The sequence below is a fragment of the Colossoma macropomum genome, unplaced genomic scaffold, assembly GCF_904425465.1.
Source record: "Colossoma macropomum unplaced genomic scaffold, Colossoma_macropomum, whole genome shotgun sequence".
NCBI classification, from domain to species: Eukaryota; Metazoa; Chordata; class Actinopteri; order Characiformes; family Serrasalmidae; genus Colossoma; species Colossoma macropomum.
The window spans coordinates 17,453,440-17,477,525 of NW_023494793.1; the positions used below are offsets into that span (position 1 = coordinate 17,453,440).

The following is a 24,086-nucleotide window of genomic DNA, read 5'->3' on the forward strand; positions in this document are numbered from 1 at the left end:
ATATCACATTATTTCAGAAAGTCACTTTTTGTCCCACTTCAGGATGTTTTACTGAAATGTACTGGAGTGAAGTTAATGGTATCAAAAAACTGAAATACTATAATAAACTACATGTACTTAAAATAATAATAATAATAAATTTTATTTCTACAACATATTTTCATAACAGCATAAACTCAAAGTGCTTTACTGTAAGTAAAACAAAATTAATTCGTAAAGACGTCTAAAAAAAGATTAATCAAAAACATATAATTTTCTTCTTAAAAAGAGATAAAGATCCAGAATTTCTCAGAGACTAAGGAAGCTCATTTCCATAACGACGGACCCAATGCACTAAAAGCATGGCCATTCATGGAGCATAACTTTGAACATGGAACATGTAAAACATGTAATCGTTTATAAACTAAAAGTAAAATTTTAAAATTAATTCTTTCAATGCAAAGATTCTGAAACTGGAGTGATGGACTTAAGTACTACAACTACTGGTGTAGAGCCTGCATCTTCTGCTTTGATAAGAGTTTCTTATTTGTTCGGTCCAAAGAAGGCTACAGCACACCAGAAAATATTGCCGAAGGATATTTGGCAACGGCTAGCAGATAGTACAAAGCACAAAGCATCATATACATCATTTGTGCATGAATGAATGAATGTATTGGTGAATGAATGAATCAAGTTTGTGTGTCTGAAACAGAGAGAGAGAGAGAGAGAGAGAGAGAGAGAAAGGGAGAGAGAGAGAAAGAGCATGCGTCTGTGTGTTATCTGTAATTCTGATCCATATGTTTCAGCTGAAGGTCTGAAATGTGCCTCTGGACAAAAGGTCAAAAACATCTAACACAGCAGCAGCTCATGCCCTTTCAGACCAGCACTGTAGACAGCATAACCTAATCTGATTAACTCTGCTAGTTGTTCAAGTACACAAAACTGTAAGCTCTCCACAGCTGACCTTTAGTTTAAGGGAGACTTGCTAAATAGTAAATAATGTAAATATATTTGTTTACAGGCAAACCTGAAAGCACCTCTCAAATATGACCTTTAGATGTAAAGTTAAATGGGGTTCTAGTTTTCTAGTCGAAATTTATTTTGGAACAGTAAAGCAGAATTCTGTATTCATATGTAGTAAAATTTAGCTCATTTGCTCTGCACAAACTCTTTGAACCTGAAATATTATTCTTACTTCTTGGAAAAAACATCCCTTGGAGTAAACCACTTTTCCACAGTAATGTACATGTAAAGTATTGTCTTCGTTTCACACGTTATACACAATGCGAAAAATATTTATTGCTTTACAATTTTTTTTTGTACACATTTACAAGTACACGGGGGCTCCTACGATGGTGTTTTAGGGCCACTGTTAATAAAAAAAAAAATAGTAGATTTCAGGAATAAAGTTGTAATATTTCGAGAAAAATGTCACAATATTTCGAGAAAAAAGACATACGGTATGATATTTCAAGAAAAAACGTCGTAATATTTAAAGAAAAAAATCTGAATATTTTGAGGAAAAAGGCATAATATTTAGAGAAAAAAGTAATATTTCGACAAAAAAGTTGTAATATTTTGAGAAAAAAGTCGTAAAATTACAACATTAAAGTGGCAGTAATACCAGGAAAAGTTGTAATATTGTGGCCAAAGGTTTTGCAAAGGGAAGGCAGCACCTCCTCGTGTTAAAATGAGGGACATTGACGAGTTTGTGGAGTTCTACTTTCATATCGATTTCACCCATAAAGAAATACTCAGTCTCCCTGTCTCTCCTGGCACATCAGCCCCAGCCTGTTATTAGTAAAAGAACCATCTGAAACAGCTGTGCAGGAAACTGTGTTTATTTAGAATAAAGGACCAGACGGACTCGGAGGAAACTGTCTGTTTTGATGAAGGAGAATTACAGACAGTGGCCGCCCACACAGCTAGCAGTGGCTACATCTCTGTGCCATTCAAAGAGGCCATGAATTTTCACAGGAGACAATGAGAATGATAATCAAAATGATTGATCGACAAGGAGACAATGAGTGAGTGGAACTCCGGCATGCTCTGTGTCTTCGCCGTCGCTAGTACAGCAACCTAGACCAAAACGCATTATGGCAGCCCCCCTATAATTAGCATACTTTATCCACAAAATATCACGACTTTTGTCTCGAAATATTACAACTTTTGTCTCGAAATACTACAACTTTATTCTCAAAATATTACGACTTTTTTCTCAAAATATTACGACTTCATTCTCAAAATATTATGACTTTATTCTCAAAGTCAAATTTTTTTTTTTTATCAACAGTGGCCCTAAAACACTGTTGTAGGGCTCCTGAGTGGCGCGCTGGTCTAATATTTGGCCCTAGTGTCAGGAGACACAGCCATCCGTCACCAGGAGTCCAAGAGAGCACAACTGGCCTCGCTCTCACCCCCATGAATGAATGAATGGACGAATTAAATAAATAAATGGCAAAGCAAAAACACAGATGATTATGTTATCTGAACAATACTTGCACATCTGGTAATCTGATTTGACTAAAGTTAAGCCTAAATAATTACATTCACTTTCTAAAAGTGCCATAAGCATGGACAATTTGACAAAAAATGTTGCATAAATCAGAAATTTTGCTCACTGAAGACATATTTTGTGCCTACCTGTCCCTCTTCAAATACACAAATGTGTGCAGTCTCATTTATAATTTATCTCAATAGCATCTTTGGTAGCCATTATCCTTCTGAATCTTACTCAAAGTTATGCCTGCTAAATGTTTTGAGAAGTCCATGAACAAAGGGTCATGATGTGTCAATTAGCTAAGGAGCTTTTGGCAAGCCCCCCTGATTCGATCAGTTGAGGCCCAATGTCTGACTGTTTTCCCTTCATAAAGTGGTAAAGACGTTCTGGGCTTAATTTTGGAGTACCTTTGTAGCTGTATTACCTTTAACAGAGAGGCTATTTTAAAACAGAACAAATCAGGAGGCTTTTTGTACTTGCTCATTAATTGCCCATTTCCTTCAACTACCATCATTATTCACACACTGAATGAAGTAAGAAAGGGGAATAGCTTGCTGATATTCATTGCTCTCAAGTAGACAAGTCAGCCCTGCTGCTCAGAGATTATACATCTCCTATGTGATGGAGAACCCCATGCTGCAAGTATGGGCAGGTTTGCACAATATATTATTTGTTAATCATTATTCTGATACTGATCCTGCACAAGGCTACAATATGCAAATGTGCTCTCTAACAAAGCACAGGGTTTTCATGAGCACTCTGTCCAGTCTCTGATGTTCCAAATGAGTTCCTCTGGATGTTCTGATGAATCAAGGAATCAAGGAAAATAATGAAGGCCAATTTAAATCATGTGACATTAACCCATGTATTTCAATGTACTGTAAGGCACACCACAACTGCAGTATGTAGCAACATAATATGGCATTTTGTGCATATTGTGTAGACCTACATCTGGATAGGCCAGATAGGTGGGGGTAGAAAAACTGGAATGTGAAACATAATCTTATTGGTTAATATTATTATCTTACTGGTGATGCAGTCAAAATTCTTGCTGCAGAACATGTTTTAGAGGCAGGCAAAAGTCCTTGCATTTTGATGTAAGAATAAGAAAGAAAACTCTCTCAGTGTTTAATAGAAGTTCATGCAAAATTATTAATTCCTAGTAACTTTGGAGCATTTTTTGTTGCGTTTATCATGAAATTTTGACACAACATAAAGGCCAGCTGGCATTTTCAAATGATGTCAAAAAATAAAAAGCAACCAAAATGAAGACACATTTTGTCCCAACAGTGACAATATATTCCTGCTTTATACATTCATCTAATATGAAAGTATCACATCCTTTTATATGCAGAAAAACATCACAGTAATTCCTACTTGAATTCAATCTCTACACATCTCTACGCATCACTACATGCCCATCCCCAAATCACATTTGCTTGGAAGAATACGCTAATAACTTGTAGTGCACTAAACTAATGATCGTCTAAAACTGCAAATAGCAGCCATAATACCACCATGATCATTAAAGCAGAAATGTACATTAGCCTCTAAACATAAAACACACAAAGTCATAAAATGTAACATTTATACTTTATATGACGTAGCCTTGTGGCAGTTGCAGAACACAAAGCACATACAAACACTGGCAGACAGGCAGACACACAAAAATACACCCAGAGTAAATCAGAGACTCCCTGAGCCTCTGGATTCAAGAACCTGATGGAGAGACAAACAATTACTATTGATTGTGCTTTTACCACAGAAGGAGAAAAGGAGAGAGAGAGAGAGGGAGACGTGTGTGTGTGTATATATATATATATATATATGTATATATATATATGTATATATATATATATATATATATGTATATATATATATATATATATATATATATAACTCTGTGTGCTGCTCTGGCTTTGTGCAGAGTAAGTGTACCACCAGAATATTTAACACAAGTGGTTAGGAAACTCACAATCAGAATCGGCAGATTTTTGCTCCAAACACACAATCTGCAGTTGGCCAATTTATTATTTTGATTTTGGCCGTCTGTGTTGCTATTTTATACATGTAAATCATGTGAGGCAGGTGAGTGCTTGTGCTGTATTTGAGTGCTGCTGATACAAAATGTCATAGCCTAATTATTCATGACTCGTGCTAAATAGCCAGTTACGTTCAATGCAGGACTTTAATGATTCATGTTATTGAAACAGTATTTTTGTTTAAGAATTTAGAATGACAGTTGTAAAACACATAATGCTATTTATACTGCAACTCTGGGTAGTTTTGAGAGAGAGGCATTATATTTTATTCAGTTGTGTACAGATAATTATCTTCGAGTCAATGTAAATAAAATAAAAGGTATGGTCATTGATTTCAAGCGAACTAAGACTGCATGTCCTCTCACTGATGGCGAATAAGCAGAAAGAGTCTCAACAGGAAAAATATCTTTGAATAGAGAATGATAAACTTATATTTGCAAACTGTGTGGCATCCAGGGCAAACATCATTTAAATTCATTTCATGTCAATTGTCATGCCACTTTACATAAATCTGTATTTCAGAGTGTCCTAACTTTGGTGTGATGTGTATGTTTGGGAACATGTGTACATGAGACTGAAACAAACTCCAGAGACTAATCTCTGGGTGTAATTCCACTTGCTTAATCAGTTGGTCAGTCTTCACACAACTGATCAAGATCACCGGCTTCAAGGATAAGACTGGACATCCCTGATTAAAAAAAATCATAATTAGAATCAGCTGTAAAAATTCATGGTTGGTGCACCCCTATAAGCGACATGTTTTCTACCCATGCCAGGAGCTAAATTATCAAAGAAAAAGCAGATTCATACAGTAGTGGCACACACAAAGAAATAATCTTTTTCTCCTCTTTTTTTTAATAGAAAATAATAGTAAATATATGAACATCCTTTCTGCAAATCACCAGCCATTCAGCAACAAAACAAACACCATCTAAAATGGACAGAGCAACTGAAAATTAAAAAACAAAGTGAGTTAAATTGAGACTCTAATGACAGAAAATAGTGGAGAAAAGAAGGACATCTACGAGACAGGAAATGTTAATTGAAGGGTGAATAAGTGGAGTCTCTAAGAGGCATGCTATTTTGATAACCTCATTATCATTTATCATTTATTAACTCTCTTAACTCTGTTCTTTCTCCTGGGGAATGAAATGCCAAAAAGACTGGATTCTTGATGATATAATTTTTTTAAAGAGGTGACACACAGCAACTAAACTAACTAAAAGCTTGTTTTCCTAATTCAGTACGCATGTGGGAATCTTAAGAGGTTAAGCATTTTGAGAGTGCAGACCATAATTCCCAGTTCCTTTTCAATATATAAAATTACACAGATAAGAAGGTAATAAATAAAGATAATAAAGATAATAAAGGTAATAAAAATAAAGATAATAAAGGTAATAAGTACCATTTATAAATTAAAATATACCAATAAATTAGCTGCTCTTTCATAAAGAACACAGTGGTGGGTAATTGACTGACAATTAGCAACAAATCTTAAAGCACCATGATAAACAGTGTCTTCTGTGTGTAAGCTGTACAAAGGTGAATGCATGTAAATGACATCTCCATAATCAATTACCGGCAAAAAAGTAGCAGAAACAAGTTTCTTTTTAGCTTCAAATGATAAACAGGACTTATTCCTAAAATAAAATCCCAGTTTCATCTTTAATTTCTTTACCAAATGCATAATATGAGGTTTAAATGTCAAAGAAATATCTAATAATAAATCAAGATATTCATAGATACAGTTTGAACCAAATATTGCTTCAAAGTGGTGATGGGCAGAAGGTTCGGGGACATCTTCCTTGAATTCGTAAACAGTATTTTTTTAGTTTTATCAACACTTAAAACATGTTTAAGACCACAAAATCTGCATTGTATAATATTAAAAGCATCCTGTAAGTCAGACAAAGCTAAATTTTGATTAGGTGCTGAACAGTAGATGACAGTATCATCAGCATAATAATGAAAATTTGCATTTGGCACATTATGACAAAGACTATTAATATATACAGTAAAAACTTGCCTGCCTCACATTTTTAAAAAGTGATGTATACTCTAAACACACCCTACACTGGTGAAAATGCTTCTATTTTGCATTACTTTCTAGATTAGTGCAAGGTTTTTCATTATAAATGATATTATCAGCATACTAAAAGAATCTTTAAAATTTAAACACAAATTTCAGAAATTCTTAGTATTTGGTGCATCCCTGCTTTAATGACAGTGTGTGTTCAAGCTGGCATGGACTCAATAAATGTGTGCAAAAGGTCTAATGAGCAGATCAAATCCTCTGGAAAGTCATCTGAACATAAGCTTCAATGGAAATAATAAGAAAAAAATCTGACCTTTTTGTACTTTGTAATTTGAATAGTCAACTAGAAATCATGCAGAACTGAGAATGTTTCTTACTTATTTAAATTGTGATAACTTTTCTTTGTTTAAAACTTCTTAATATTCTAAAACTTTCCATTGTTTATTTCCAGGTTTAAATAAAAAATATGATATTTTCAATGTGGTCTCAGATTCGTGGACTTGTGTATGTCATAAAGTTTCAACATTAATCATTCAAAATCAGGATAACCAATCTTGATCATGCATACCCAATGTTAATCTGTTGTGAAGTTTCATAATGCCAGTCAAATAAAAAACAATTTGCTAGCATGGACAGGCATATGAGTACGGTAAATCTAAACAGGAGGCCATGTTACCTGATCTAATAATGATTTAAATATAAACATTATAATGTTACAATGCTACCAAAAGTTTACAAAGATTCTCATTTTGATGATTGAAAAAAATCTCTCAAATTGTACAACCATTCATACAATAGCCTTAAACTTGTTTTATTGCCTTAATAGTGAATAATGAATTAAAAAGCACTTAAGTCTGAGTGATAAAACATGATTTGCTGTGCAGCACAAGCACAATTGGCAATGCATACTCATCATTGTCAACACTGAAAGAAGTAGTCTGTCTACTACTTAACAAAGCATAATGAAATTGTGCATTCACTTAAGTAATGCACATTCTGATTCTGATCTATTATGCATGATGTACTACAGCATGCTTGCAAAATAATCTGACTTTGATTACAATGTGCCTTTTTTGGCTACACCAATATATTTGTACCATAATTTTATTGGCATAATTTTGTCTGGATTGTTTTTCTGCCATCTGAAATAAAGTGATAGATCTTTTTTTATCTAAATAGTTCTGGGAGTTTAAAATTATTTAGGCAAATTCACCCTGCTTGAATTCAGTATAAATCAGACAGGAAAAAGCTAGAAAAAAAGGATATACTCTGAAAAAAAGACCCAGAAAATGGCAGAAAAAGAGAACAGGGAGGGACAGAGACTTGTTCAAAGTGACCCAGCGTATTCAGGGGTATAATGAATGTGTAATGTAATCTGCAAGATCGGCTTGCTCCACAATTAACCTCACTCAAACTGCAGACATTTAGCTCCCATCAAATCTACTAGAGCGGAACTAACAGGCTGTTACAGGCTGTCAATAAAATAACTTGGAACATGGTTTTTAGTACAATGGATAAGAATAAAATAACTCATTCAGTCTAACCATAACTTTCATTAGGCCCAATACTGATAGACATCATACAGTAAAAGCACATAGATATTTACAATGAAATCTAAATAATAGTGTCAGCAGTAGGTATGAGTCAGAATGTAGAAATTTCAGCCTGATGATCATTGACAACTGTTTTTCTGAGGTCTCTGACATAATCTAATCTTTGATGAGGCATGCTGTGCACTCACAAGTATGTCTGAAGACTCAGGTTGATGTGGGTCACCCACATTGATTGTTATCCAATTGATTGAGCCTCCTGATTCTATTTATCCCATACACTGAACTAAAGGTTCATATACTTTTCCCAACGAAGACATTTAATGTTGAAATGATTTGTTCAATAAATACACAGTGAACTATAAACAGTTTGTGTTATATGTTTCATTTGGTTTTCTTTATCTATTTTTATGACTTTCATTAAGATCCAATCATATTTTAGGTCAGATGTATGTAAATATTCAGAGAATTCTAAAGAAACGCCACAAACTTTCTAGCACCACTGTATCTGCTTAAATATCTCCTAGATATTCATTAGATACCACAGAAATCATTATTGGCTAATTATTATTATATTTTTTAACAAGTGCTTTCCCGGGGGTCCCCAAACAGAATAAGAAGAATGTACAATACTCTAAAATGGAGTTCTGCTAAAGGCCATCTGCATGTTAGTGCCATAAGCACACTTTAGAGAGTTTATAAAAAGAATCCAGAACTTCCCTCTCTGGTGACTTCTTAAGCCACATATAAGACAGAACAGCACAGGCGAGAACTGCAATTTATCACTGTCAACCAGAAGAAGAGCAAGGGAGAGCAGGGGGATGGTGGAAGGAAGCTGGAGGATGAGAAATGTGTCATATTTTCTCTAGCAAGTAAAATTGCCTATGTTCTTCTTGGGCTCATCACGACTAGTATAATCCTGGTCTTTCTACAAACATGTAGACTACATACATACAGAAGCATGAAAACAGGTGGCAGTTCAGTCTTCCTAAACATTGGCACAGGCTTCCAACCTCATCCAGGGAACCCTGGGATTAAATGAGGACTTCGAAAATCCCTACAGCCCGAGAATCTCCTCTCTCCTTGCCTTCTGACATTTTGGACGGCCATGAAAATCCTATTTGGGGGCTCCTGAAATCGGCCTGTAATTGCGCATTATAGAGGTGTGGAATTAAGTCCTGCCCTGCCAGGGAGAGAAAAAATACCCATCTGAGAGGGAATGATTGCCTCTTAAACCCTCTTGAGCACAAATATTTATGGGGCACAACAGAAAGAGATAGAGAGAAAGAGGGAGATCATAGATGGAGGAGTATGAAGTGGGAAAGGAACACAATGGAAGAAATATGAAGTAATATAAGCAAACAAAGCAGTAATGAAAAGAACAGAGAGAAACATCAGAAGAAAGAAGCAGGGGGCTGGTGGAGAAAAAAGAACAAAGGAAGGCCCACTTCTGTTGGCTACTGCTTGTTCTCTCTGGGACACCACCGGGTTGGCATGGAGTGTGCTTATGTGGTTAATTCGCAGACGGCCATCTCCAACTGTGAAAGAAGGACATCCACTAAATCACACTGGGACTGCTGGCTGCCATGTGCACATTTTTATGCATGGCTATTTGCATGAAGATTGTAGCGAGAGAGGGAGAGAGAGAGAGAGAGAGAGAGAGAGAGGCAGTGGCAGAATAGATTACGAAGCCAATTCCACCAGGCTGAGAAGGAGCTCTGGTGTGAGTAGATAAGGAGCGGCTCTATCTCTCTTCGCTGCCAGCCAAATATGTATCCAACAGCCACACACACGCACAAATACACACACACAAACAGATCTGGGCATGCCGCCGCTGAGGAGGCTTCACCCTACAGCAGGCTTGCCGTTATTTTTAGGTATGTGGGGTTGTTCTCAGTAATTACCTTCTTGTCTCCAGCGCCTACTTCCTAAATGCCAAATGCAGAGTCAGAGGCAGCCACCACAGAGCACGACTGGGTCGGAAGGTTGGCCACAAGTGAAGCACCCAATCGGACACAGGGGAATCTCTTATCTTGACAAAATCAAAAACGGAGGAGCTACTGAGGTAACCTGGCCCAAGAATTCAGTTGGGTTCTGCCCACACTGAGAGCCTAGTTAAGAAGATTAGACCTATCAAACTTAACATCTCAGTGCTAATATATTCAGGGACTTTTGCGGTGGCCCCTTTATTTCATTTAAATCTGCCACCAGAACAGTAACAGTGTGTGCATGTCCACATTTGGCATAGTACAATCATGCATGTACAAGCATGTGGAACTGTAGCTTTCTGTGTCCTCAATGAGTTTCTAGCACTAAATAAAAAAGCAATGCAATATGGATCTTTTGATAATCAAAAAAAGCATTTTTTTGACACAAATAAAATCAAAATCTATGATTTTGTGGCTTTGTTAGATCATGTACTTTCCATATTAGATAAATGTATCAACAGCATTGAGAAAATATGTGATTAAGAGAAAGGATTTGCTTAAATGTTAGAAATAGATCTTTTTTGCATCAGTTTGAAAGGGATAAAGAATGTCATTTCAAGGCTTGAGATTACATTTTCTAAAAAGGGTTTGATAACAGGAGCCAAACAGGAGCTGGGTTGAGAAAGTCAAAAAGTTCAAGAGTCCTTGGTTTCCTCAATCTAAATCCCTAATGTATGTTGAAAGGTCTGCCACCAAAAACACATTCAGCCAAAATCAGGTCAGCGGTTAAAAAAGGCTCACTGATGAAGAAGTTAAACAAAGCATGGTCAATGGATGCCTATGGTTAGTCAACTGACCACCTAGCAAAATATTAGAACCAGAAGAAACCTTCTAGCATTTATCTTCTTCCAACAAAAAACAATAAATTGAACACTAATGGAAACAACACAGGATTAAGAGTATGAAAAGAACATACTCTGGCCATAAACATTTTGTCCTAATAGCAAGCAAAGCGACAGTGACAAAACCACAAGGCTCCCATTATAATCAATGAAGCTGTCTACACCAGTCGAAAGTGACAGAGGGGAATGCGATGCCATACACTGCATTGTTTTTGACAGAGGCCCTTTTTGTTTTTCATTTTTGACACATTTCATCATGTTGTTCCACCTCAACATAAATGGATAAGGAGAAACTAATCCAACAGGTATAAGAAATAGCAAAGCCATAAATTTTACAATAGAAAAATGACAGTATAACAAATGATAGGAATGGCATGTTTAGCTGCAATATCAAGCTAGCCAGGAAGTTGGCCAGGAATCTGTGTTAAACGAATAAACATTCACTTGTGATATCTGCTATATACTGCTGATACTGCATGTAAATTTGTTAGACACTTAATATATGTAGATGAAAATGCCTGAAATACGTTCTCTCAATGCAATTTGACAGACGTACCCTTTCGTTTAAAAATCAAAACGTCAGATTTGATTTGCAAAGTCAAGGTCGCATGCTTTGAACACGAAAACAGCTTGATGAAAAACACTGCTACGCTAATGATACAATTCTGCATATCAGTGGCTTTTTTGCATACCTGTGTCGATGGAGTCATCTGTACAGAGTGTGTTTGAGAGTGGTCTGTGCCATTTTGAAATCTGTACAATCTATAGTTGATTTAATTAATTTAGAAACTTTTGCAAAGGTTTCAGCTAGTTTGCTCATGTTGGAGTCATTTTTTTCCTTAAATGCAGAGATTCAGACGTCCCTTTACGGATATTACCACAACTATCACCTCCCCATTATTATCGTTGTCACCTACAGTTGCTTTCACTATGGTTTGGAAGTGTAACAGTGCTGATTACAGTGGGAGCACCTGAGCCCCTGCTACATTAAATCACTGGCTGTGTACTCAGACAAGATGCCATTCTGATTACTAGCTCCGTTTTGGCCAGGTTATTACTGCCATAAAGCTTCCACTGCCACCAACAGACTGGACTTTATCTTGGAATTTCTAGATCATCTTCTTGGATATGGCTAATCAGACAAGGGTCCAGTAAAGCTTTGTCCAATTATTTTATGATGCTTCCTGTGATCAGGTGTTACAGTAGTGTAGGAGCTGCAGACATATATAAATATTCCAACTCATTTTGTAGCCTCTTACTCTTGTTTATACAGCTCGTAGTTTCTTGTTACCATGGAGAGTCACAAGAGAAACTGCAGCTTTCCACTTTTCTGTTGCTTATGTTAGTTTGCTGCTTGTTGATTTACTCATAGTTCCTCCAGTGGTCTGTTGGAGGTGCTGAAGGTATCAATTTAAAAGTAGTATGTAAATGAGAGGGCTACCATTGCAGATTCTATCATATCACTATGCAGTGCGCAAGCAGCCAGGCTTCAGTACTAGTACAGATGTGTCAAACTAGGTAAATGCGTTGACAGTGTTACAAAAAATAGTGATAATTTATGCCAAGTGTTATTAAAGCATTAGCTTTGACAGCACTAGTATCTTACTGATCCATGCCTTGTGCTCTGTATTTCTGTATGTGTGAATGTATTTTGAATGCATGCATAGACTCGCATTCCAATGTCAGATGCTGAAACAGGTGTATGCGTGGGTTCATCGGCATGTGGGAGCATGTTCGAGAGACAGAAAGAAAGACAGAGAGACAGACACAGGCAGAGAGAAAGAGAAAGAGAAAGAGCGAGAGAGAAACAGAAAAAAGCCAGCACATTCATGTGATACTCTGACCTATTCAGTCTTGATCCAATCCGAAGTGTAATTAAGAGTAATTTTCATTTTGATCATCCCTTAAAACAGTACGTTGTGTTAATGTGTACGTTTTTTTGTTACTGTGTCCCCATATGCATGCGTACAAGCGCACAAGCGCACATGCATCGACAAATTGATATGAAATATGGAAATGACTGTATTCCCTGAGGCACTCTGAGTCATAAAGTCATTTAAATCTTCGGTTTTGGCACATGAAGAGGATCTCAATGAGCAAATGGGCTCACATATAAAAAAGACGATTATTAGCCAAGAGACCGAAAGAGCCACGAGGGAGATATACAAGCAAGTCTTTTCATCTCTTCGTTTCTGTAAGATGTTCCCCCATGATGTGAGTTGACAGAGGTTCATTTTCGAATCATAAAGTCAGATTTGATTCGCAAAGTCCAGGTTGTGTGATTTAAAAAAACAGCTTGACGAAAAACATTTCTACACTAATGATACAATCCTGTAGATCAATGACTTTTCCACATACCCGTGTTTGATGGACTCACTTGCACAGTTTTTGAGAGTGGCCCGTGCCATTTAGAGGTTGGTAGGTCTGTGCAAGCCCATTTGCTGCAGAGGCTTGACTGATTTAAGTGACTATGCTGTGGGCGAGAACTATGTGGTTATAAACACTATAATACTGTCAGAGTGCTTTATGGGTAACTAACTATGTTGCTACAGGAAAGCAGATGAAAGTAGCTGTCCATGGTGCTGCACGTTACTGACTGCAAAGCTAACACAGTTCAGAGCAGTGGCAAACTGCGCCCATTCAAGCTAAGTCTTGAGTTCCAGCCATAAATGTTAAAATAGGCAAAAAAATTAGCAAAAAAACTTCCATGACAGTGGTCTCCAATCCTGGTCCTGGAGAGCTGCTTCCCTTCAGAGTTTAGTTCCAACCTGTATCCAATAAGCTGCCTCATCTCTTACTTAACTCTAATGCATCTGATCCAGCCAATCAGGGACTTGGGAAGAGGCTGATTAGCTGGAGCAGGTGTGGTAAATTGTGGTTGGAACTAGGCTCTACAGGAAGGCAGCTGTTCAGGACCAGCGTTGGAGACCACTGCTCTATGATAATGCTATTTTCTGCTAACATGCTTATGGAATTCTAGCAGCATGTTAGTGTTAAGCTAACGATGCACAAGAGACATTTTAGTCCGTTCTAGATTAAACATGGATGTTTGAAGTTTGTAAAAGATACTCCATATGTTTTATTTGGAGCTTGCAAAATAAATTAATTTATATTCCATCTTGCATGTAGCAGTTTTACAGTGACTTCCTCAGTAAAGAGCTCTAAAATAGAGCTGCTACTGTTTTCCTGGTTAGGCTATCATTCAAATTCACAGTGTGACATGTCCATGACTTCAGAAGGCCTGAAATTGTGATTTTTTTACTCACAAAAGTAGCCCCACCCATTTTTAAATCAAACTGTCATTGCTTGATGCCACAGTCACTTTCTAAATAGTGATTCATCTGATGCATGAGGCCTTCAGTCTAGCTCCTGAATTTCTAAGCAATAGGCAACCTTGGTTGGCTGTATCTACTTGATGTCACAGGTAAAAAAAATTAGGCATTTCAAAAATGTAACCTGTTTGTTTCCACGCAATATCTAACAATAAAAAGAGCAGTGCGACAACACTTCATATACAAGTAAACATGTGAGAAAAGTAACAGATCCTTAACCTTTAAAGTTTGACATTATTGTTTATCATATAGTGACGTTTCTTGCAACATAACACTTAAGCTTGTGTGATTACCGTGTGTTATCTGAACAATGCAAATGTGGCAGTTGTAAGTGTAAACTGAAGCACATCTATTGCATTTTGAGAAATTAATCCACACAGTTCTGACCTCATCTTAAAGTGTTACCTGTCCGTAGTGTGTGTGTGTCCGTAGTATTGCCCTCAGGCAATTATGTCAGTTGTTTTTTACTAAAAATAAACTAAAAGTTTTTAGTTACCCACTTAAAACTGCAATGCCAGACACTTATTGACAATGCATTCTGGAATAAATGGTGTTGCTATGGTGAACAACCGGTGTTGCCATGGTAATGGAGGGATGTTTCTCACCTGCAGGTTGGGATTTTCCTCATGCTGTAGGTGGGCCTCCTCTGCTGCCTCTACCAAACGCTGAAGTAAAGGAGAAAGACAGAGAAATGATGGGGGGGGGTTGGGGAAGAGAGAGAGAGAGAAAGGGTGAGAGAGAGAGAGAGAAAGAGTGAAAGAGAAATGGGAGAATGAAAGAGAGATGGAGTAGGAGAGTGAGACAGATAAAAAGAAAGAGTATGTAGTTAATTATACAAATATTGTGTAAAGGTTTATGGTTAATCTATTACACGTCTTTTTTTTGTATTTTCAAAAAATAATAATAATAGTGTGGTCGGAAACAGGGCAGTGTCCAAAAAACCTCAGGAAACTTGGAAAATATTCATGTTCTTCTGATGTTTTGTTTTACTAAAGTAACATTGCAAATATGCCTGTATATGTGCACAAAGGTCTTCATACAAACACATAATTTTTTTTTTCTGATGGTTTAGTTCAGGTGAGGTCTGGAACACAAAGAACAGACAGCTCTAATCTCACTTATTTCCACTTTTCTTTTCTTCTCAGCTTCATTTTCTCAAATCTATTTCTGTTTTGCTTCCCCTGCTTGGAGGAAAGCAGATTATTACTTCGTTCTGTCTCAATCATCCGACAAAGAAAAGTATGAATGTAAAATGGGACTTTAGAAACCATCTCCTTCTCTTTCTTTGTTCCCCTTTCTTTCATTGTCTCCCACACACTATTTAAATGCATAGCAAAACTAACCACACTGCCTGAAACACATCCGCTCAAATTTGTTCCATGCTATAATACTATTTCCTGTATACATACAGATGCATTTTAGAATGAAACAAAACAAAAAATAAATCCGGGCTTTGAATGCTCATTGATACTTTTGAATGAGTACCCAAATATTCGCTTTCAAAACCACTTTTTAAAAAATTATAATTATGCTTCACATTTAACCATAGTTTTGAGTGTGTTCATAACAAAAATATTCAAAATATATCCAGTAGGCAGCAACACTGTACAAACTGAATTCCAAAAAAGCTGGGACACAAAGTGAAATGCTAATAAAAACAGAAATCAGTGATGAGTAAATTCCGTTTAACCTGTATTCAATTGAAAACAGTATAAAAACATGATATTTGATGTTTTACCTTTTGAATTTCAATGTTTTTTGCTCATTTCAAATTCAGTGCCTACAACAAGTTCCAAAACGTTGGGACGAGAGCACATGTTTTGAAAGAATAATCTTTTGCTATTCTTCTGTTATACAAGGCCTTTGTTGATGTATTTTCAAGCTTAATAAGACACACATTTTCAATGGGAGACAGTTCTGGACAGCAAGCAGGCCAGTCTAGCATTCACACTCTGATTACGCAGCCATGTTGTTGCAACAAGTGCAGAATTTGGCTTGATGTCATGTAATGATGTCATGAAATAAGCATAAAAAAGCATTTAGAAGGCAGCACATCATTGCTGTCCAAAGAAAAACCTGTTCCCCGACTTTTTTTTTCCATTTTTGCTTCATCGCTTGAAAACGGCAGCTTTACTTTACATTGTGAGACAATTTCATGATGAATGGACCAATAAACATGCTCCAAAAGTGGTATAGGGCATGTGGCTGTACTCAGAAAAGCGGAGCTGGGTATGAATGTGTGATGTATTTAACTAAACTAGCTATATTATTATTTTTATGTTTGTCTTTCATATATTAACAATACCTGTTCTATCTAAAGACATTTGCTGATCAAATATATTGTAGTTTGGACTAGAATTTGTTTAAATTTAAAAAGTTCCAACATAACAAACAAATTCTCAAGTATTCTAATTGTTCAGGCCAGCCCTAAATTTACTTAAAAGAATGGTTCGGATAATCAAATTTACAAAATTTTCCACTTACCCCAGATGTAGTTGGTCAGAAACATCATAATGGCTGATTATTATGTTTAGTGCTGTAGCTGCAAGGTCAATATTGCTAACAAACATAGTAACCCAAATAGCCAATAATCACTAAGATCTTTTGATTAAATACATTCACAACACTTCCCGCAGTCAAGTCAAACCACATCCACGTATTCAATAAGGTCATGCAGACTTATCGAAATGGTTTAGGACATAGTATAACTCACTGTAAAGTATAAAAATGAACAAACCTTCACTGTCTAGCTGAACACTGTGTGCAGTCACTTTAGACACGATGTGTTGTATCGCATACATAGTCGTTACGCATGCATTCTCCAGAGAATGTTTGCCATTTCTGTTTTTTTTTTTTAATAAATAACTGTTAATCTTGAATTTTTGAACTGAAGATATATTGTTAAAAATGGAAACAACTGAAAATCTGATCACAGATCTAGAAATTATAAATCCATGCGAAGGGGAGCCAATTTCTGTGGGGGAGGTGGAATTCAGCACAATTCGTCATATAAAATGGCTGAAAATGGCTAAAATGGTATTCGGCTACACTGTGAAATCTTGCTCATTTTTATAGTTCACTTTAAGTCATACTGTGTCTCACAGCTCCCTGACATGTCTGCATGACCTTGATGAAGACCTGGATGTGATTTGAGTGTGTTGAGAGAAGGTTTGGGGATGTATTTACAGAAAAGATATAGGGGACTATTGACTTGTGTGTTTGTTAGCAACATTAGACATGCAGCTCCAGTTTAAAACTTTGAACATAAAATTTGAACACCACATGTCGTGACTGATCAACTGCACCTGGCATACGTGAAACATTTTGTAATTTTGATTTTTTTGCTGAACCATTCCTTTAACAGACTGTGGTTATGGCTTTTGCACATAGTTAAGTTCTTCTTTCCATGGCAACAGTACGCCCTACTCCAATCTTTGGTTCTATCTTGCAATAATAAGTGGCGTGTGCATGTGTGTCTAAGAGAACACAGAAACATTAAGCAGGGATAGCAGGTCATAGAGACCTAGTGCCCAATCGTCAAAGAAAAACTCCCTCTGTAGTGCTAGACAGAGAAAAAGAGAGAGACAGACAGACATTACGCTGTTAGAGGATCTCTCATTTTCATTGAGAAAGAAAGAGAGAGAAAGAGAGAGAGACATTGTACTTCTAGAGGATCACTCATTAAGCACTTCATTAAGTTTGATTATAATTATCATTAAAACTGTAGGGAGATCTTTTTTGTTTAAAGATTAAAAGTGTGTGTGGTTTTGTTCAAAGGTCCTGAGTAAAGGTCCACACCAGACACAGAGAGATCAGAAATATTGATACTGGTGTCTGCTTTTTAAAAAAAATCAAATGAATTCATAGACCACTGCAGGTTGTGTTCATGTGTGAGAGCTCGTGCCCAGAAAAATGGGTGCTGTCTGGATCAGACAGTGAAGTGGATGAGATAAAAATAAAGAGCAGCATTTTCAAAGGTCTGACCGGCTGCTGTCTCACTCACAGGCTAAATGCCAGTGCCCTTGCGTGTGTGTTGTTGAGTGTGTTTGCATGAGAGAGATAAGACTGTCGATATAAACATCTGACTGAAGTATGAAAGCATTTTTCCAAAACACAAACCCTTGACGTTTGACGCTTGTTTAAACGGTCACTTCAGTCTAACTCTGCGATCAGGCTCCTATCAAATACATTATCCAATCACAGGCAGCTTTGTGTTTCTCGTTCGTTTCTTCTCCGGATTCCTAATTTAAATGTCAGCAAGAGAGGTTTCCCTGTAGGGCTTCATTTTAGTTTGTCAGAATTTATTTACATCTGAGGAGCACATTAAAAGCTTTCCTGGGGTTACTTCATCATCCTACTAAAACTGAACTAATACTGAAGTATTCATCAGATCCTTTATAACTGAGGCAGTGTAATAATAGAAACAGTGGTTGTGTTGTCTAGTAGCTGCAAAATATCAGGTTTCACCCTTACATCAGCAAAAGCAAAGCTGGGCCTACTCTAAATGATTTTTAGCCCAATCTTAACCCTGATTTTCCCGCTTTTACAAATGTGAACAATCTGAAGCAAATTTCCAAGTAGGGTGTTTGATTGGAAGCAACTGACGGTATGGATGAGCTGGTAGTGTGAGAGGAGAAACTAGTCTTCTGCAGGTCCTCTGCAATTTCTACAAGTCCACAGTGGAGAGCATTCTGACCAGCTGCATCACAGTCTGGTATGGCAGGTCCACTGTTGCAGAACGGAAGGTCCTGCAAAGGGTCGTTAAACTGCCCAGTCCATCAATGTTGCTGTCCTCCCAACCATACAAGATGTTTACAATAAAAGATTTTTGAGGATAGCCAGCAGTGTCATCTCAGACCCCACACACCCCAGCCACTTCCTGTTCCACCCGCTGCCATCTGGTAAGAGATATGAGAACTTTCCAGCCAGAACCACCAGGTTCAAGAACGGTTTCTACCCTCAAGCTATTAAACTGGTCACACACAGAGCAGCCACCAGATCAAGAATACAAACACTACTCAAACAAGGAACAAATTTTGCACATATGTATACACACTGTCTTTGCACCAGTACACTTCTGTGTCTCTAGTTTATTCTGTATTCATTGTCTATCGTCTATTTCTTGTTTTTGTACTTATTTTTTGTATACATATTGTGTGTCATCCAACGAGTACAGGTGCACCCATGTCTTTGTTTTAATATTTATGCACCGGAGAAGTAGGCCAAACGTGTTTCATTATACTGTACCACCGTATATGTATAATGACAACAAAGCTGAATTGAACTGAATTGAAACGAATAGTCACTCTTTAACCTTTCAATTGAGCTCTGGAAGGGATCAGTAATCACTCTTTTTATAATATCCAGTCAGCAGCCAGTTCGTAGTAAAATATTTCTCCAGCTCTGGCTGTGATCTGTGTTTGAACTCCATATTCATCCCCAGTTTACTTTTTCTCTATGCTTCTTGTTTGTGCCAAAAAGCAGAAACATGCCCAGTCCAGTTTTATATGTATCACACAATAATGGGGGGCCTTGGGATTTTGAGTGCTTTTTATAGATAAAATTCGTTTTGTGTGCTGTACCCTGTTTTTGCCTTATCATCTAGTATGCAGGTTGACACGACAAAATAACAGGAAATGCGGTTAAAGATAAATATTAAGCGTGTGATGCTGTGTGATATTAAGTATTGAAAAAGTTGTGTAGTGTAGACCCAGCAGAAAGCATCCTTTACTTAATGTGCTTTATTGTTCACATTTTCTGTCCCTCAAAGGTAAAACATCAGCATTGCTACTGGCTTACATGTGTGCATGACAAAGCATTTTGTGTTTGCTGATTTGAGACGTTTGGGCCTTTTAACCTTGCTATGTGCATGTTTGTGCTTTGTGATGGTGATAAATAATTTTTAAAAAAATGGGCAGCAACTGTCCCTACAGAAGGACTTCTGTGTGTGGTGGAAGAAGTAGTAAATATTGCTGTACTACTTAAGCCTAGTCGTGAGATATTTTTTCTCTTGTCTCGGACTTGTCATGGACTCAACAGTGTTTGTACACAGACTGTGTATCCACCATCGGTCTCGGTAAATATAGACTTTGTTCTCAACTGAGAACAAGGCAAATGTTGCCCCAACGACAAGATCAGGACATGTTGTGCTTGAACTTCACTTCGCAACTGTCTGAGATATCAACAAGCCACCTAAAGCTGGAGAAACAGAGCTTTACACCGATATGTCATGTGTACCATGTGCTGAATTTCCCTGTGAAATCCCAGGACAGGTCTACACTAAATCTGCAGAGTCATCTGTGTTGCCTATCCTTTAAATCAGCACACATATCAAAGTTCATCAGCTACTTTTTGTTTTAGTTTGCTTGGTAGCCAGAGGATAATACACTATCCAACAGATGCTTGAACTTGTCTTGGATTCAATAAAGGTGATCTTGACCACGGTCCTAGCAGTAAGCATAGCTCAGGATAAAGGTTTATAACACAAAAAGCTGTTACTTACTGAATGCAACACAAATAAACAACAAAAAAGGCAAAATATTTCAACAAAAAAAAATTTTAGCATCAAAACTATACACACCAGACATGACATTTTTTTATTTAGCTGTGTTGTTTACGTAGCGTATGAGCAGAATGTCTCCAGGTGCACAAGGGTATAAAATTGGCAAATGGTGAGATTGGGTAGTCTACTTTCCATTTTGGAAAAGCCATAGGAGAACAGAGAGTTTCACTAAGTCATTCAGGAGCAGGAGGAAATTCAGGATTCAGGAAGAAATTTTATGAGTGCTTTTGTGTAAGGCTCAGATGTTCATAACTCAGAGTTGCATTTGGACACCACACATGCCGAAGCAAATTAATTCTTTTAAGGACTGTCAAAAAGTTCTGGTTGCTGACATCGCCAACTCGTCACCTTGGTTGTTGTCATGCCAATGCCAGAGTTCATGTCAGATCTGAAAGTTCATAAAAAGGTAACAGAAGGCAAATAAAATAACTGTGCACTTTTACTGTCTGAAACATGTTCAGTGTCCTGGCCGAACTTAATCATTCAATGGTTTAGATGTAAACAAAATTATTTCAGATTGGTTTGGTGTGAAATGCGCTTTTCTAGAGGAAAGTCAAAATTTTTTGGCACTGTAGTATCAGGAACCAGACATCACTATGTCTACCCTACAAATATCACCATTTTATCTGCTATCCAAAATGACCAGTAAACTTACATGTGTCTTATAAGCTTTTATATGTCACAATGATAATGGTAAAATAGTGCTAAATGTAAAAAAAAATGTAAAAAACTAGTTTTCTTTGGGTACTGTTTTTCCTTACAATGCCCTGCATGTATCTATTCGCCCTGTATGCGTTTGGTGTTGTTTGCAAAAGGTCACAGTTGCACCTTGCTGGTTAATTGCTCAGAGTGGTGGTGAACTGCGCTGTACCAGGATGCAAAAATAAATGGAAAAGAACAGTATAGTGTGTTTTTTTCTGTCGCCATTACAAGTACCAGAAATCCTGAAGTTATGGCAAATTGTTTTGAAGCTACAGACAAATACCAAAGTCAAACAACTCTACAAACTGAACTAAAAATCGACAAAGACTATCAAGACCAGGGAAAAAATGCAAAGCCGATTTCTTTAAGTGCCGGCTGCTAAAGAAAACTGCTGTTCTCTCTGTTGTATTTTCCACAACAGGAACTGGAATTAAGGTAAGAAACATTTGTGAGTGAAATAAATTGGTCGCTGTCAGTCACCATGCATATATCACTGTTAGTCGTTAGCTTAAACACTGTCTAAAATAGCCACACGATAAAATAATTATCTACCCCAGTACTTTACCCCGGGAACTGGTAAACAGAGTAGCAAGTAGCTGGATGTTGACACCACTAACTTCCGTTCACTCTGGGTTGTTCTGCTTTGGCAGCAGAGGGTTCAGTCTCTCTCTCTTCCTTTTGGCTCTCTCTTCTTAAAGCCGCTGCAACTCATTAGTCTATTCTGGTTCAAATTGATATGGCACTATGACATTTTGGAAACAGAAGTCTCCTTGAAATAATCTACATACTCTGCCATCTTCTAAAATAGGCAAGAAAACTGAAAGGATAAACTGTAAACAAAAGCTGCCGCTGGCATGTTAACCATGTACAGCCAACGGCTGTAGCTACAGGCTAGTAACAACAAAAGCATGTTAGCTTGTGCGCATTGATCTCAGTTGAGTATGCGGTTTTAAGAGGAAACACGAGCAATCCTGAAGTAATAGTTTGTACTAAAAATACATTTAAGGCCAAAACTTTATCAAAACTATCACAAAACAATGCCACAATACTTTTGGCTGAACTGTTCAGAAATGGTAGGTATTCCAAACAAAATGTACATTTTCATTTGTAGCAGGGATGTGTGGTAGCTTGTAAAAATATATATATATATGTTATTCTTGCATTAGGTAGTGACCCAGTCTTACTTTCTTTAGAATTTAAAGTTTGCCACAATTGGCAACAGAGTCATATTAACAATTTTGGTCATCCATAGTCTTTTCATGCAGGCCTCCTAATGTACTGTAGACATCAGTGTATACACCACTATTGTAGCCGCCGACTTTAACTTCCAGCGGGCCTTATGTTTGTTAAACTTACGCTCATGAGAAAAATCATTTTCAGCTTTGTTAGATCTTTTTTTCCATTTTAAAATAGGCACAATGACAGCAAAGGGCTTTACAGAGACTGTGAAAGCATTTAACAAGAGGACTTAAATGTCCCTTTTTAAATTTCTTAGCACAGAAAAAGCAGGAAAGTAAAAACCTATGCTGTAAGTTGATTCAGTGTGAAGTTATTACATAAAAGGCAAAGATCTGTAACCTGAATTACTATTACTGAATTACAAGTGTGTAAACTAGAGCTGTGTAGTTTTAAAACCAGTGTAAGAAAGTGAATGTGTAGTGCCTTGGCACTAATGTAACAAAGCAAGATAGCATAGGGGCTGATATAGAAATACAAAATAAAAGACTACTTATAAAGTAAAAGCTTCCACATCAAACAATGTAATAAATCCACAGCTGGCACATGTTCTCAAGAAAAGACTAGTATATCCTATTGTGATCCTACAGTGGCCCGCTGCTACTAAGTGTGGAAGGAAGGGGCCGCTTCTCCCAAGTATAGTGGGATGTATTATGCAAGTGGTCAAGGGGAAGTGCTGGTAGTCCCACCAGTGTCCCTTTTATTAAGAAAATTATTCCAAGAGAACTTGACAGACAAGTGAACATGGCTAAGATTAAACAAGAAGAAAAAGGAGATACACTAACACGGTAAGAGTAAGAAAACAGAAAATAAACATGGCTTATTGTCAGCCTTTAACTACATAACACTTGGACCTCAACTAGTCCTAACAATCAAACACAAAAAAAGAATTTAGCAAGGACAAACTAAAGTTAGACCTATAGCAGACCTCGCTGCTCACATCCATCAGGTCTGAGCTCATGCAACAACAAGAACAGGAGAAAAGAACCCCCTTACTGGTAAAACTCAGCCCGACAGACCTCCACTCTTGCTTGGCTTTCCTCCCCACACCGCCAACAAGTAAGTACACTTTTCATTTCCCCTCTTTTTTCATTAACGTTGTAACAAGCGCTGGGGCTGACGTTGGCAGGAGTCATCATCACACCTATGCTTTACTTTATGTATAGGAAAATGGGTACTAGTATGATGGATCACCTAGTCATGGTGCTCTAAGCTCCAGCCCAAAAAGCAAATAGGCTTATATCATAATTATGTACACAATGAGCATCATGGACAGCTTTTTCTTAATGTTATCAGTTATCTTATTCTGCATGTATGA

The 24,086-nt window shown here is 37.2% G+C and overlaps 1 protein-coding gene across 1 annotated transcript in view; it reads right to left on the reverse strand.

Moving 5' to 3' along the window:
• Window positions 1–24,086, reverse strand: part of cacna2d3a (calcium channel, voltage-dependent, alpha 2/delta subunit 3a) — a 289,290-nt gene that overhangs the window by 197,404 nt on the left and 67,800 nt on the right. Inside the window, exon 4 of the mRNA XM_036578675.1 lies at window positions 14,874–14,933. Within this exon, the coding sequence (XP_036434568.1) occupies window positions 14,874–14,933 (60 nt within the window). The remainder of the gene's footprint in view (window positions 1–14,873; window positions 14,934–24,086) is intronic.